Source organism: Triplophysa dalaica, chromosome 3, assembly GCF_015846415.1.
Source record: "Triplophysa dalaica isolate WHDGS20190420 chromosome 3, ASM1584641v1, whole genome shotgun sequence".
NCBI classification, from domain to species: domain Eukaryota; kingdom Metazoa; phylum Chordata; class Actinopteri; order Cypriniformes; family Nemacheilidae; genus Triplophysa; species Triplophysa dalaica.
The window spans coordinates 18,437,289-18,452,157 of NC_079544.1; the positions used below are offsets into that span (position 1 = coordinate 18,437,289).

Sequence of the window (14,869 nt, forward strand, 5' to 3'; positions counted from 1 at the left end):
TCCATCAGTTTGTGTCTACGAAACAGCTTTTAATCGTCATGTCTACTGCTGCTGACTGAGCCTGAGAGGTGAAAGACTTCAAAATAAACAAATTATGAGAAATGTGTCTGTGTTTCTGACAAATGTTTTCAAGGGTGCTGGAACAATTGGCCCAAAGTCCTCATTTAAAGGGACAGTTCATCCAAAATTTACATTCTATCATCATTTACCCACCCTTATGTAATTTCAAACCTGTATGAATTTCTTACTTTTGCTGAACACAAAACAAAGATATTTCGAAGAATGCAGGTAACCAAACAACATTGGACCCCATGACTTTCATTGTATGGAGAGGACAAAAATTCACGGAGACATTTTTAAAAATATCTTCGCCTGTGTTCCACAGGAGAAAGAGACATAAACACGTTTTGATTAACATGAGGGGGAATGAGCTACAATGCACAAATGCTATGTAAAATGCACAAATGATGAATACAATTGACTGTCAACATATTTTTATAACTAAGAGAAAGTTCTATAAATCTAAAAGTGACATGACTATTTACAGAGTAGTTTTGTTCAAGTTGGTATTACGTTATCCTGAAGGTTCAGGAAACAGCACCGTTAAAGAACCCGTTGTTAAAACCATAAATGCAAAAATGTTTTACTGCCCAACACAGAGCACCTTTCCAGAGGATGATCGATTGCTTCTCAAAGATTATGTATTGCCTTAATAAATGTGAATAACTTTTTATACTGCAAATTTACATTAAGCAAAAGATGCACTACCTGAAGATCCAACGTTACACTATGGATTCATGATCAAAAAGCTTCAGATCCTCTGGCAGATGCTCATCCAAGTTGTGTCTTGAAATGGGTAAGGACTTACTAACACCAGCAATGCGTTTCTGTGAATAAGTTTGTATCTTTTGGCTCTTGTATTAAACAAAGGTGGCAAAGACTTCACAGTAGACATATCAGATATATTCAGATATATGAAGACTGTAGGAACGGAACAATATTAGGAAAACTACTAACAAAGGAGATATGGCATTCAGCCCATACACCAGGGTCACACATTTTACAAAGAGTGGTTTAGGGTAAGTGTAAGAGAGAGGGATGGTGGGAAATCAATAGCTTCCTCTTTCCTCATCAGATCAACACAAACCTGGAGACAGAGAGAGGGAGAGAGAGCAGGGGTGTCATTACACTTTATCTAATACTCGGACAGCTTAAAGTAGTCATCTGAAAAAGCTCAATATGTGGTTTTACAATCCAAACTTTCTCTATGGTCTTCTTTTTTTAAGAAGAAAAAAATTGCTTTGTTTTAAATCTGGGCAAAACTACCCCTAAGAACCACTAGCTGAAGTTATATTACTTGGCCCGCCCAGACACGGTGATGTAATAAGAAGTGGGATACTGTTATTTATATACCTCTGAAGATTTTATAATTGCGGTTTATATAAATCACTAAACATAAAAAGTATGATTTGTGATGAAGTTAGCTGAACATTGTTCCCTAAAATGGCATTCAGATAGAAGTATAAAAGTCGTAAAACTTAAGAATGATTGCTTTGGTTGAAAGAATCCTTCTAACATTCTAACTGGGCCTCAGGGGAAAAATTAAATGATAGAAATTACAATATTATACGCTTTAATTTAGAAATGTCTAATTTCTCTTATGAAATATTTATATATTCAGTTGCATAATGCAATAAGTATCTTCTGCTCAATGTACCTTCACACTCAAAAGCCTTCAGGATGGTTGTATAAGTGGACCCCAGCCAGGAAGTGTAGGTTCCCATAACTCGCAGCAGTTTTTTGGTGGAATCGCTAAACAGCACGTCGGGTTGCCCATAATTCATGGAGCTGAATAGAGAGAATCCTTCTGTAGCATTGCCAAAAGCATTCTAGAAGACAAAAACAAATACTGTAAAATGATAATGGTTAGGAAAACAGACATGAGAAGATCAAAAATGAAATCAAATCTTTTGGAACACATATAGAGAAGTAAACAAAAGAGGTTTCGATTGAATGTGTAGATGAATTTTTGTTAAATATACAAACAGATAATCTCCAAAATGCGTGCTCATATATTGCAGTGCGTGTGTGTGTGTGGTGTCCTGCTCTGAGAGTTTATGACAGAGTGCGGTGTACTGGCACCGTCCCATGACAAACTGTAATGTAAGACTGTGTCTTGAGAAAATCAATGATCACCACGGGGCTCAGCCTGGGTGTCACGGTTCTGCCTATCTTGTCTGGCTAATTCTTGGTCTTGAGGCAGAACCAAAACAGAATTCCCTGTTTCATGTGGGGAGAGGGATTTTGGACCTTTTGGGCTTCCATACTCTCCCCGAGTCTCGTCTGTGTTTCCCGCCATTTCGTGTCATTAGCTTCCCCTTAGTGTTTCATCTGTTTCACCTGTCCACTATTAATTATCCTGTCATTGTCTCCCTATAAGAGTCCTCTTGTTTCATTGTCTTGTGCGGTTCATTGCGTTTGCCATGCATTGTGAATGTGTTATGCTGTTCGATGTTCATGTTCTTGTACTAGTTCCTGTTGATGCTCTGCGTAGTTGTTGTTCCTGTTACATGTTTCCAACGTGTTTTAGTAAGTGTTAGTTTACTGTTTCAAGTCTTTGTTTCTTAGTCTAGTTGTAGTCAGTGTCCTTCTTAATTGTTTATCCTGTTTTCCCCATTGAGGGTTTTTGTTTTGCCTGTTTTTGTCCTTGTTAATTATAAATAAATTCGCGTTCAAACCCCTGTACCACCTTGTCTGCCTGCACTTGGGTTCTCCTGCCTTGTCTCCTCGGAGATTCCTGACAGAATGAACCGCCACAACAGAACCCAGCAGGCAACCGCGGACGATTCCTTGCGGTCCCACCAGGCCCGACTCCTGTTGGGTTTTAAGCAGGGGGATCGCGGGATCAGGCAGTTCGCTCGGGAGTTCCTGGCTGCAGCTAGGGAGACTTAGTTCGGTGAGGCAGAGCTCAAGGTTATTTTTAACTGCTGCCTCACCGAGCCTCTCCGGCGGTCTGAGATGAGGATGTTGAGCTCCCTGTGGATGGGCGACATGATCAGGTATGTGGTCAACCGGGATGATCCCTGGCCATTAGTGCCAGACTGGGTGTCCGCCCCCGTGGCTACCGTCCCGGAGGACCGCGCCCTGGCCGCCCTTACCCTGGGGAGCACGGCACCCTCATCCGCAGCACCTCCTGCGGCCACTCTACCGTCGGCCAGTCCCACTGGCCGGCGGAGGAGAAAGAAACTACCCAGTCCGGAGCTACCCAGTCCGGAGCTACCCAGTCCGGAGCTACCCAGTCCGGAGCTACCCAGTCCGGAGCTACCCAGTCCGGAGCTACCCAGTCCGGAGCTACCCAGTCCGGAGCTACCCAGTCCGGAGCTACCCAGTCCGGAGCTACCCAGTCCGGAGCTACCCAGTCCGGAGCTACCCAGTCCGGAGCTACCCAGTCCGGTGCTACCCAGTCCGGTGCTACCCAGTCCGGTGCTACCCAGTCCGGTGCTACCCAGTCCGGTGCTACCCAGTCCGGTGCTACCCAGTCCGGTGCTACCCAGTCCGGTGCTACCCAGTCCGGTGCTACCCAGTCCGGTGCTACCCAGTCCGGTGCTACCCAGTCCGGTGCTACCCAGTCCGGTGCTACCCAGTCCGGTGCTACCCAGTCCGGTGCTACCCAGTCCGGTGCTACCCAGTCCGGTGCTACCCAGTCCGGTGCTACCCAGTCCGGTGCTACCCAGTCCGGTGCTACCCAGTCCGGTGCTACCCAGTCCGGTGCTACCCAGTCCGGTGCTACCCAGTCCGGTGCTACCCAGTCCGGTGCTACCCAGTCCGGTGCTACCCAGTCCGGTGCTACCCAGTCCGGTGCTACCCAGTCCGGTGCTACCCAGTCCGGTGCTACCCAGTCCGGTGCTACCCAGTCCGGTGCTACCCAGTCCGGTGCTACCCAGTCCGGTGCTACCCAGTCCGGTGCTACCCAGTCCGGTGCTACCCAGTCCGGTGCTACCCAGTCCGGTGCTACCCAGTCCGGTGCTACCCAGTCCGGTGCTACCCAGTCCGGTGCTACCCAGTCCGGTGCTACCCAGTCCGGTGCTACCCAGTCCGGTGCTACCCAGTCCGGTGCTACCCAGTCCGGTGCTACCCAGTCCGGTGCTACCCAGTCCGGTGCTACCCAGTCCGGTGCTACCCAGTCCGGTGCTACCCAGTCCGGTGCTACCCAGTCCGGTGCTACCCAGTCCGGTGCTACCCAGTCCCAAATATTTTTTGGGGGGGCGCCGTGGGGAGGCGACTGTCCGAGCGGCCGTTCCGGCCGCGGATCCGTTCCAGTAGCCGGAACCAGGCCCGTTCCAGGAGCCGGAACCAGGCCCGTTCCAGGAGCCGGAACCAAGCCCGTTCCAGGAGCCGGAACCAAGCCCGCCGTCAAGTCCGGCCGCCCAGCCGCCGTCAGAGAGCGCTGCCCAGCCGCCGTCAAGTCCGGCTGCCCAGCCGCCGTCAAGTCCGGCTGCCCAGCCGCCGTCAAGTCCGGCTGCCCAGCCGCCGTCAAGTCCGGCTGCCCAGCCGCCGTCAAGTCCGGCTGCCCAGCCGCCGTCAAGTCCGGCTGCCCAGCCGCCGTCAAGTCCGGCTGCCCAGCCGCCGTCAAGTCCGGCTGCCCAGCCGCCGTCAAGTCCGGCTGCCCAGCCGCCGTCAAGTCCGGCTGCCCAGCCGCCGTCAAGTCCGGCTGCCCAGCCGCCGTCAAGTCCGGCTGCCCAGCCGCCGTCAAGTCCGGCTGCCCAGCCGCCGTCAAGTCCGGCTGCCCAGCCGCCGTCAAGTCCGGCTGCCCAGCCGCCGTCAAGTCCGGCTGCCCAGCCGCCGTCAAGTCCGGCTGCCCAGCCGCCGTCAAGTCCGGCTGCCCAGCCGCCGTCAAGTCCGGCTGCCCAGCCGCCGTCAAGTCCGGCTGCCCAGCCGCCGTCAAGTCCGGCTGCCCAGCCGCCGTCAAGTCCGGCTGCCCAGCCGCCGTCAAGTCCGGCTGCCCAGCCGCCGTCAAGTCCGGCTGCCCAGCCGCCGTCAAGTCCGGCTGCCCAGCCGCCGTCAAGTCCGGCTGCCCAGCCGCCGTCAAGTCCGGCTGCCCAGCCGCCGTCAAGTCCGGCTGCCCAGCCGCCGTCAAGTCCGGCTGCCCAGCCGCCGTCAAGTCCGGCTGCCCAGCCGCCGTCAAGTCCGGCTGCCCAGCCGCCGTCAAGTCCGGCTGCCCAGCCGCCGTCAAGTCCGGCTGCCCAGCCGCCGTCAAGTCCGGCTGCCCAGCCGCCGTCAAGTCCGGCTGCCCAGCCGCCGTCAAGTCCGGCTGCCCAGCCGCCGTCAAGTCCGGCTGCCCAGCCGCCGTCAAGTCCGGCTGCCCAGCCGCCGTCAAGTCCGGCTGCCCAGCCGCCGTCAAGTCCGGCTGCCCAGCCGCCGTCAAGTCCGGCTGCCCAGCCGCCGTCAAGTCCGGCTGCCCAGCCGCCGTCAAGTCCGGCTGCCCAGCCGCCGTCAAGTCCGGCTGCCCAGCCGCCGTCAAGTCCGGCTGCCCAGCCGCCGTCAAGTCCGGCTGCCCAGCCGCCGTCAAGTCCGGCTGCCCAGCCGCCGTCCAACCCTGTCAGGCTGATCTTCAGACCCTGGTCCAGCCCGGCATTCCAGCCGTGGTCCAGCCCTCCAGTCCTGCAGGGGACTAGGACGGTTCCCCCCGGGACTACCCCTGTCAAGCCTCCTGGGGCTCCGCGCCCTGGCGCGTCCCCAAGGGCTGGAACTTTCCCACCCAGCCCTCCCCCTTTTGGACTTCCCATGTCTTCTTGTTTGCCCCCACCCCCCCTCCCTTGTTTGTTATTTTTATTAAGTCACCCTAATCCCCTATTGATTCTTGCCTGTCTGCCACTGATTTTGTTTTCCATGTTTTGTTTAGTCTTGTCTATGTCTCAGTCTGTCTTGTCCTGTGAGTCTCCTTGAGGAGCGTCAGGATGTCGCTCCTTAAGGCGGGGGTTCTGTCACGGTTCTGCCTATCTTGTCTGGCTAATTCTTGGTCTTGAGGCAGAACCAAAACAGAATTCCCTGTTTCATGTGGGGAGAGGGATTTTGGACCTTTTGGGCTTCCATACTCTCCCCGAGTCTCGTCTGTGTTTCCCGCCATTTCGTGTCATTAGCTTCCCCTTAGTGTTTCATCTGTTTCACCTGTCCCCTATTAATTATCCTGTCATTGTCTCCCTATAAGAGTCCTCTTGTTTCATTGTCTTGTGCGGTTCATTGCGTTTGCCATGCATTGTGAATGTGTTATGCTGTTCGATGTTCATGTTCTTGTACTAGTTCCTGTTGATGCTCTGCGTAGTTGTTGTTCCTGTTACATGTTTCCAACGTGTTTTAGTAAGTGTTAGTTTACTGTTTCAAGTCTTTGTTTCTTAGTCTAGTTGTAGTCAGTGTCCTTCTTAATTGTTTATCCTGTTTTCCCCATTGAGGGTTTTTGTTTTGCCTGTTTTTGTCCTTGTTAATTATAAATAAATTCGCGTTCAAACCCCTGTACCACCTTGTCTGCCTGCACTTGGGTTCTCCTGCCTTGTCTCCTCGGAGATTCCTGACACTGGGTGTATTGAACGCATAAGTCAGCCTGATGTGATCTGTGTAATACCAGAGAAATTCCGAGATAGTGTTGTTAATATAAGCTTTGGCAGCGTTAGTTTAATCAAACCCTTGACCGCAAATGTGCAGAAACAACATTTCCAATGAGATTTTCATGCTTTGTATTGTACTTAAGGGATTTCAGCTCTTTTTTTAAACTGTTGTTATATTATTTCACAGATAACATCATTGAAAATGGGAACTGAGTCTAATATCCACAGACTGTGTGAGAATCTAATCTGTGGTATTTGTGTGTGTATGTGTGTGTGTTTTTATGTTTAGACTGGGATCCAAACGAAAAAAGACCCCCAAACTTTGCATGCTTTGATTTAGCATTCTCATCCATTTTAATATACAATCTTTCTTGCAATGTTATAGACCGTTTCATTGGCGCGCACTGGAACCCCAGCTAAATTCCGGTTTGTGTTTGGCTGGTGTCTAATAAAATGATATTATTATTTTATTGTACAATTATTGTATTAAATAAACGTTGAATTTTTTTGTATGTTCATTTTATTAAATAAACAATTTGTTGAACAGGTCCTGTAACTTTGACGCATTTAAACAAACCATGTTCATTGATGTCTAGCGATTGAACTTGGTATCAGACATAAGGCATTCTATTGTTTGTGAATGTGTACCCGAAGTTAAGTTGGGGTCACAAAAGTGAGCATGCACAGTAACGTTTGTTTATATTGTTAAGATGAAACCGTCCATAAAATCATATTATTTAAAAAATGTAGAAAATAAGGTGGCACTGGTTCTAAATGCGGAAGTGTGTGCAAAACCTAATGATCAATATTAATTACGTTACGGCTTTATGGAAGTGGAATATGCTCAATGTCACAAATGCTTTCATTTGATTTAGTGACCTTCTGTGTCCTGAGACAACAAGCTTAAAGGGATACTTCACCCAAAAATTTTCCATGATTTACTCACTATCAGCAGAACACAAATGAAGATATTCTGAAGATTGCAGGTAAACAAACAACATCAGCAACCGATTGACTTCCACAGGTCGTGTGCAGTCACGTGGTTTTTATGACGCGCGAGACGCAGATGGAGGGCAGCAAATGATTTTCCTCCATAGGAATTCACAATCACATATTCAAAGTATGTTTAACAACCAGGAAAGCCCAAATTTCTGTGACACCTTATTTGTAATAAATACTCTACCTTCCGTTTAAAGAACGAGCCTTTATTAAATGGAGAAAGTGAAAAATCTCACGCAAAGCTTTTCTTCTACATAGAAGTCCATTCTAAGAAAACCGCATAACATACCAAAACAACAACCACAAAAAAACAAAAAAATACATTTGATTTCATCACTGATATCAAACATAAACATGGTAACAGAAGGGTTTTATTTTCTTCGTTTGTCACTGCCTTGAGACACTTTATGTGGTTTCTTTATTATAAACTTTATTGAGTAATAAGCTTAACGTAAGACTATTCTTATCCCTGGAACAAGTGCTTGTTCTTTTAACAGTAGCTCGTGTTTATAACAATTAAGGTTTAATATAAAAATAATTAAATGGTTGTTGTTTCCGTATTTTAAGATGTTTCATTATGATGGACATATGTGGGCGAGATTTATCACTTTATCTGTTTAATCAGGACTCGATCTTTACAGCAGTATATTTGAGCTCACCTGGTCACCTGGTGTATAGGTATGTTAAACCTCGTTTAGCATTTTAGAAAGTCATCCTGCTGGGCTCATCCTAACAGCAGATTCAGGTTAACAAGCCGCACTTTTATCTCTGTTTCTCAATAAATACTCGCATTTTCCCCTTCATGAATATCAACTTTTGCTACAAAATAAAAACAGCCAAAAACGATGCAAAACATAGATATTTTCAGTTTGTCATCGTGAATTCCTATGGAATCACTTCCTGCCCTCCATCGGCACTTCGCAGAGTGCCGTGATGTCATGTGCAAAGTAAACTGCCTTTTGTATTGACACAAAACCAACTGAGACAGTTCTCAAAATATATTCTTTTGTGTTTCACAGAAAAAGAGTCATATACAGATTTTAAACAACAAGAAGGTAAATAAATGATGACATAATTTTTACTAGCCGTTTGATTTTTTTGAACTACTGTTTATCCCTTTTATATTTTGTCTTACAAAATCAAATGAACAATGTGATGTGTGTTTGTGTTTTGACCCTCCTGACCTGCACACGTTCCAAATACTTGTAAACACGGCACTTGTCCTCCAAGCGCACTACCACCGCATTGGTTGGTACCACAGCCAGGTGGCAGCGCTCATATTGAAACAGGTCAGCTTCGGTTCCATCAGGACACAAGAGCTTCAGGTCTTCCAGCTCCAGATCCAGAGCCCAAGACTCCTGGTTCTTACCTTACACAAATAATAAACCATGCAGAGGTTTTAATTTCTGAACGTAACTGAACTTAGGATGGTGTCCAATGCTTGTCTAAATGAAACCTATGTAGGTATTATCGTGAGAAAGATTGCAAGTCACACAGGTATTACTAAACTATGTATCACAATTACACTTCCATCATGCCTGCACTAAGCTTCCAGGGTTTACGGTGGCTGTACAAGAGAACCCAGCAGAGATACAAAGAAACACATTGTTATGAAATACTGCCCCCCTGTGTCCATCAGCAAGCGAAACGTGATCCATTACGTGAAGTGAAGGATTGTCCTGTTTCAGGGCCTTACAAAATTTCATTTAATTAACAAGAAAGCAACTTCAAATTCTCACTGCATTTGGACATTTTTTGACCCCGTGTTAAAGTAGCTCTTCTTACACCCGACATGTGGCAGACAATGCTTTTACTTACCCTGCATGTTTTCAAAGACTGTAGTGTGCTTGACAAAAGCAACATCCCCAAGATTTTCAGCGACACATCTGCAAATACAACAAAAAATAAATGTATTAAACATAGAGTTTTGCAATAGTACTGCATTCGTATATTTTCTAATTAATCTTCACACTGAATTAATAAATAAATAAAAAAAACATGCATATATTTTTATCCATAATAGAATATTTTTTTTCCATAAAACATTGTTTATTTCAATAAATATAATATAAATGTTGTAAAAAAAGAACAATATTCCTTATATATGCAACATATTAGTATGTTTAATGCTGGATCACTAGGAGAGATCCAGTCTTAAACATCTCACCTAAGAGCTCCAGCCTCCCCAAAATGTCGTTCCCGTGGGTTGTTGGCACATATATGGCGGTCGTTCTCGTCTCCAATGCAGGCCTCACAAAGGTTTCTGGGATTGTTTCCTTTGGGATCGTGCTCGGGGTCTTTAACTCCTGGGACACAGCTGTAGCCAAAGAAATCCCCTACCGCTGGAAAGCATTTGGAGAGGAATATGAAGTTCATTAAATTGTCCCACATCCACAAAGTGTATTTAAACTTGATGTTCATGAATGTATGTGATATGAGACGTTCACAATCAATTTCAAGCAGTGTGACATATATTTATACAATATATGATAAAATATACACTATTTTATATATTTTAATTATTTATGCAGCTTATATGAACTTATTGAAACTACATGAAATAGTTTTTATAAATATTTATAGATAATTATTTTAATGCCATTTGACACAGCAAGGCTGTTAAATGCAAAGATTCCCTCATACTACATGAAAATTATAACCTAAATCTCAATGTTGATTTAAAATAGATCAGAGGTATGTTACATGTCATACCCACATGCATAACACCCCAAGATGAAAGTGCTATTTTCGACACAAATCATTGCATATGCATACCCAACATTGAGAAAGCAGCTGTAGACTGCATTATAAAACAAAGCCCTGTGTTTTCCTAAATATTGGGGTCACCCAGTCATGTCACAGAGCTCATTATGCACAGAAACACAATTTCTCACCATGGGGGAAGTTGCACTGCTCATCCACGCTGATCTGTGATGTGTTCACCAGGAAGCCAATGGGAACGGTCCAGCCCACGGTGGTCCGCATCCCTGGGTGACAGGAGCTGCGCTCGTGCATCTCCAGCAGGGACAGATCACTGGATGATGTACGCGCCAAAGCAACCACGTAATAATTATTGCCATCTGTGTAACAAGAATATCAGTAAGATCAAAGCAACACTTCAAAGTAGTTTTTTTGGCATAGTGAGAAGTTTAAATAATATTGTATGAGTGTTTTACAGAAACAGTAAAAAGATTAAAAACTTTCATGTAATTAGAAACCTATAAGGCTTTTAGAAAAATCCTTTATTGCAAGAACTGAAGAGTGTACATGACACAAAATGTGCAAATCAACAACAACATTCCTTGAAACTTTATAATGTGCAGCACACAAGGTGAGCATTGGAAGGATATCTTGGCAAATATTTTACAGAACATAAAATGAATCTACAGTATACTGTAGAAAACCGAATTATGTGTTTTATAAACATACTCACCCACACCGTTGTAAGACTCTCCTACAGACACATCTAAGCCGTAGCAGAATCCAGCAGTGTAGATCTCATCAGCGTACATCGTGGCGGCATCTGCAGTGCCATTCTGTTTAAAACAAAACAATTAAAATAAACACAGAAACCAATAGTTTCTGTATGGTGTAATTGAAAATCAAATGATGTAAACATTTTGTAAAATTGCATAGTAAGTCAAGAATTGCAGGAGAAGCAAAAATAAGCGCAGCCATAAAATTCAATCTGAAATCTATAAGCCTTGTAAAGTCATGCCCCATATGTTCTTTGATTTGTTTCTTTCATCAGAGAAAAAGAGATTCCTACAACCTTTATTTGTTTCATGCAGTCTGTGGGACTTTGGCCCCTCACACACAGTAGTTGTCCACGGATGTTCCTGGCCGTGGCATTACCAGCCAGATCCAAACACTTCTGCTCTTCAACATCAGACACTGTGCACCATCTGACTGCAAAGAATAGACAAGTGACCAGAAAATGTATGATTTCAAAGAATGAAAACCATATCGCTGCTGTCCATCTGAAACCTTGTATCTCCATATTCCGTGATTTTAATTTCATAGGGTTTTGCAAATATCGAAATATAAAAAGTATTAAAAAGTGTTTGTCTACTTGGACAACACAGTATTTCATCATTTAAAAAGTAGAGTTTTTTCATTCCCTGAAAAACATAGTAATAGTTCATGCTAATTTTTTGTTCATTGAACTATACCAGGGGTTTTCAAACGTTATAATGCCAAGGACCCCCAAATAAGATTAAACTTTTGTGAGGGACCCCCTTTCTAAAATACATATCCATGTATAATTTTTGACTGTTTGTTTTAAGAAACGGTAAATCTAATATTATGAAGACAAGATATTGTTTGCAAACGTGAATACATTTGTTGGGTGTATATAACACTGAGGGTGAGGAGACACTTTCAATTTAAATGTATTTGTACTGAATCAACTTTTACATTGAGTGTGATAAAAGAAACTACAGCAAGAAAAACTCAATATAAACAATTCTTGAAACTATGCAGGTATTGTAGCAAAAAAGAAGACTAAGAGATAAACACAATATAATTATGTTAATTACAGTTTAACTATGTTCAGTAGACTCCCTGAAACTTTCTGGGGACCCCTTGCAACCACCTGGAGCCCCTTTGGGGTTTGAAAACCCTTGGACTACATTACATCTACTTATTCTTCATTATCATATTTGTTTTATATTTGTAAAAACAAACACTTTTGTTTCTTCTAAGTAGCCACTCTTTGCTTACTCTTCTAAACAGATGAAACCTTTTCAAGGATTGTAGCATGTATCTGTAGATCATTATGTTTTTTTGATAATAGGAAACATAAATCTAGTTAAACGTTTTCATTGGTACCACAACTCTGACAGAATAATGAATCATACAATAAAATAATTTAAGAACAAAAAAGCAATAAGATAACACACTGTTGTGCCATGTAGCCTGTAACTTGTTAAGATCAACACAATATTGTTTCATCTGTGTATTAATATAGCTACATAAGATTGATCAAGCGACATGTATGCTGTCTTCATTTTGAACCCACTCAAGGCTCCCGGTACGTGAATCCAAATCAAAATATTACATGTTAAAATAAGCAAATATGAGGACATAATGAGGACAAAAAGCTGAGAAAAACTGCACTTACTAATATTGTTTTCCGTGGACATTGAGACCAGAACGAGTAGGAGCAGAGCCACGGCAAGATGTCCTCCTGGATGATTCATGCTGTCTTTGAACAGTTACCTTCCGAATGGGATCAGACACGCAGGGGTGGTGTGGGAAGTAAAGTTTGAAAAGTACATAAAAAACTACTCTGAGCTCAGATTGCTTCCTTCATAGGGTACATAGAAATCTCAGAAACCCAGATGGGAGGAACAAACTCTCTCTTTTTGATCTGACTTTGTTAGGTTATTTTTCACTTATCCGATCATGATGGGCATCTAGTGTTTCTTTCCTTATCCAATGGGACTTCGTGGCATGAAGGTTTTTGCACACCTCACTGCACCTGGCAGCGGGCAGGTCAGATCATTTCTGAGGTTATAATTAAGTAAGATACAAAAGCTTTTTGTGCAGCTTCTAAAGCTCTTCGAGATTAGGCCAAAGGTCTGAAAGAAGCCAAGTTTAATTGGAGATATGGATGGTGGCAACAGAAGGTTCCTTTGTGCCACTGTGAGGTGGAGGAAGCATATAGGGCATTTGATATCTTCCCTGTATCCTAATTCTCATGTCACCTTACATATAATCAATGCTTTATTAAAGGAGATTCCAGTGATTTTGAGACAGAAGATATCATTTCAGGGCCAAAAACAAACTGCAGGTACACACATACACCTTGTTACATTAAATACAAGTGTGTCTCTGGAACAGCAGGCTGAAAATCACATGTGTCTGGTGTGGCGTAAACAAGTCAGCAGTATGAATTTGACACATGAGATTTCTTTCTTATTGAACACATGGTGAACAGTATCTGACAGGAACATTCTCAGCTGCCAGGAGGTGCTTCCCCTGATGTGGTTAAATTTAGGGAAAGCAAGCTAGAAATAACAGGACAGACCTGGGAAAACAAGTCAGCAGAGTGAATTTGACATATGAGGTTTCTTTCATATTGAACACGGGAAAAACTGAATACCACAATAAGATTACCGAACAAACTTGACTTGAAGGTGGCCGCAGGCCTGACTGGCCTTAATGTCCCCCAGAACCGGAAGTTGCGATCGTTTTTCCTTCCATTTTATGACAAATTTCCCAGTGAAATGGTATTTCTAATGAATAAAATAGTTGGCGTGGGTTTCGCCTTTCTCAGCGATTTGATTAGATGTATATAAACAGCTTTTGCATTTTGAAATGGAACTGGCAGCGGATGGATAGTTGAAGGGGAGGAGTTAACGGATGCTCTGCCCAAGCCGTCTAACGTACGTCATTTAAGATGGACAGTCATTACAGGAAGGAAGTGCATTTTGGGTTTTAATTAAAGATTATTGGAGGGCCTATAATTTTTTAAAAGAAAATGACCCACATTGATAAACTATTTACAATATTTTATGAAAAAATAGGCATTGTAATGTTAAATTTCACTTGGACTTAGTGTAAAAATGGTGAACTGCACTACTGAAGAAAGTGAATATCTGATGTTAGAGAAGCTACTAACAAAAAAAGCACAACCTGATATTCAGAAAAATGTGTTTATTAACTTGGCCAGGTACACAATAATAATCCTATTTTGTTGCAATGCAAAACTGTGTAACTTCATATCCTTTTGACCGTTTAACAAGACATGACCATTAATCAACAAGCTAGTTTGAAATCATAGATCAGGTCACTGCCTCCTTGACTCTTGTCACGACAAGGACATTTTACTTTTTTTAAGCAGCTATGTGATGTGTTGCTTTAACTCTTTGTAAACACTGCTACAACCTTAGAATTGTAGGCCCATTGATACACAGCCGTAACAGTAACAGTAATTCTCAAAAGATGGTGATGATACAGGACCAAGATAAAACGCTACATGCATTACTTTAGAATCTAAAGTTAAGATTATAGTGAAATGCAAAGCATGAAAGATAAGACACAAGTTAAGTGTAGACAATAAACGTTTGCATTAGGTTACATTGCACCTAAAAAGTACAAAAAACCCTTTACGAAAGACTCACAATTACACAATTAAAGTTTATACACAAAACGGAAGCAATGAAACACATCCACATGCGAGGTTGACCTGTGCCTTGACTTTGTACCAGCAGTACAAACCATTTGTAACAAAAAAGCACAATTATTGCAGCAAGCATGTCTCT

The 14,869-nt window shown here is 43.7% G+C and overlaps 1 protein-coding gene across 1 annotated transcript; it reads right to left on the minus strand.

Moving 5' to 3' along the window:
- Nucleotides 1–122: 122 nt before the first annotated feature.
- On the minus strand, nucleotides 123–13,884 carry otomp (otolith matrix protein). Its single transcript, XM_056744083.1, has 10 exons — nucleotides 13,722–13,884; nucleotides 12,724–12,821; nucleotides 11,374–11,510; nucleotides 11,035–11,137; nucleotides 10,496–10,681; nucleotides 9,769–9,943; nucleotides 9,420–9,487; nucleotides 8,786–8,970; nucleotides 1,718–1,889; nucleotides 123–1,147 (listed from the first exon to the last, which is right to left on the minus strand). Exons 2-10 carry the CDS (start codon nucleotides 12,800–12,802, stop codon nucleotides 1,137–1,139), a joined length of 1,116 nt encoding a protein of 371 aa, XP_056600061.1. The 5' UTR covers nucleotides 12,803–12,821; nucleotides 13,722–13,884; the 3' UTR covers nucleotides 123–1,136.
- Nucleotides 13,885–14,869: the final 985 nt, after the last annotated feature.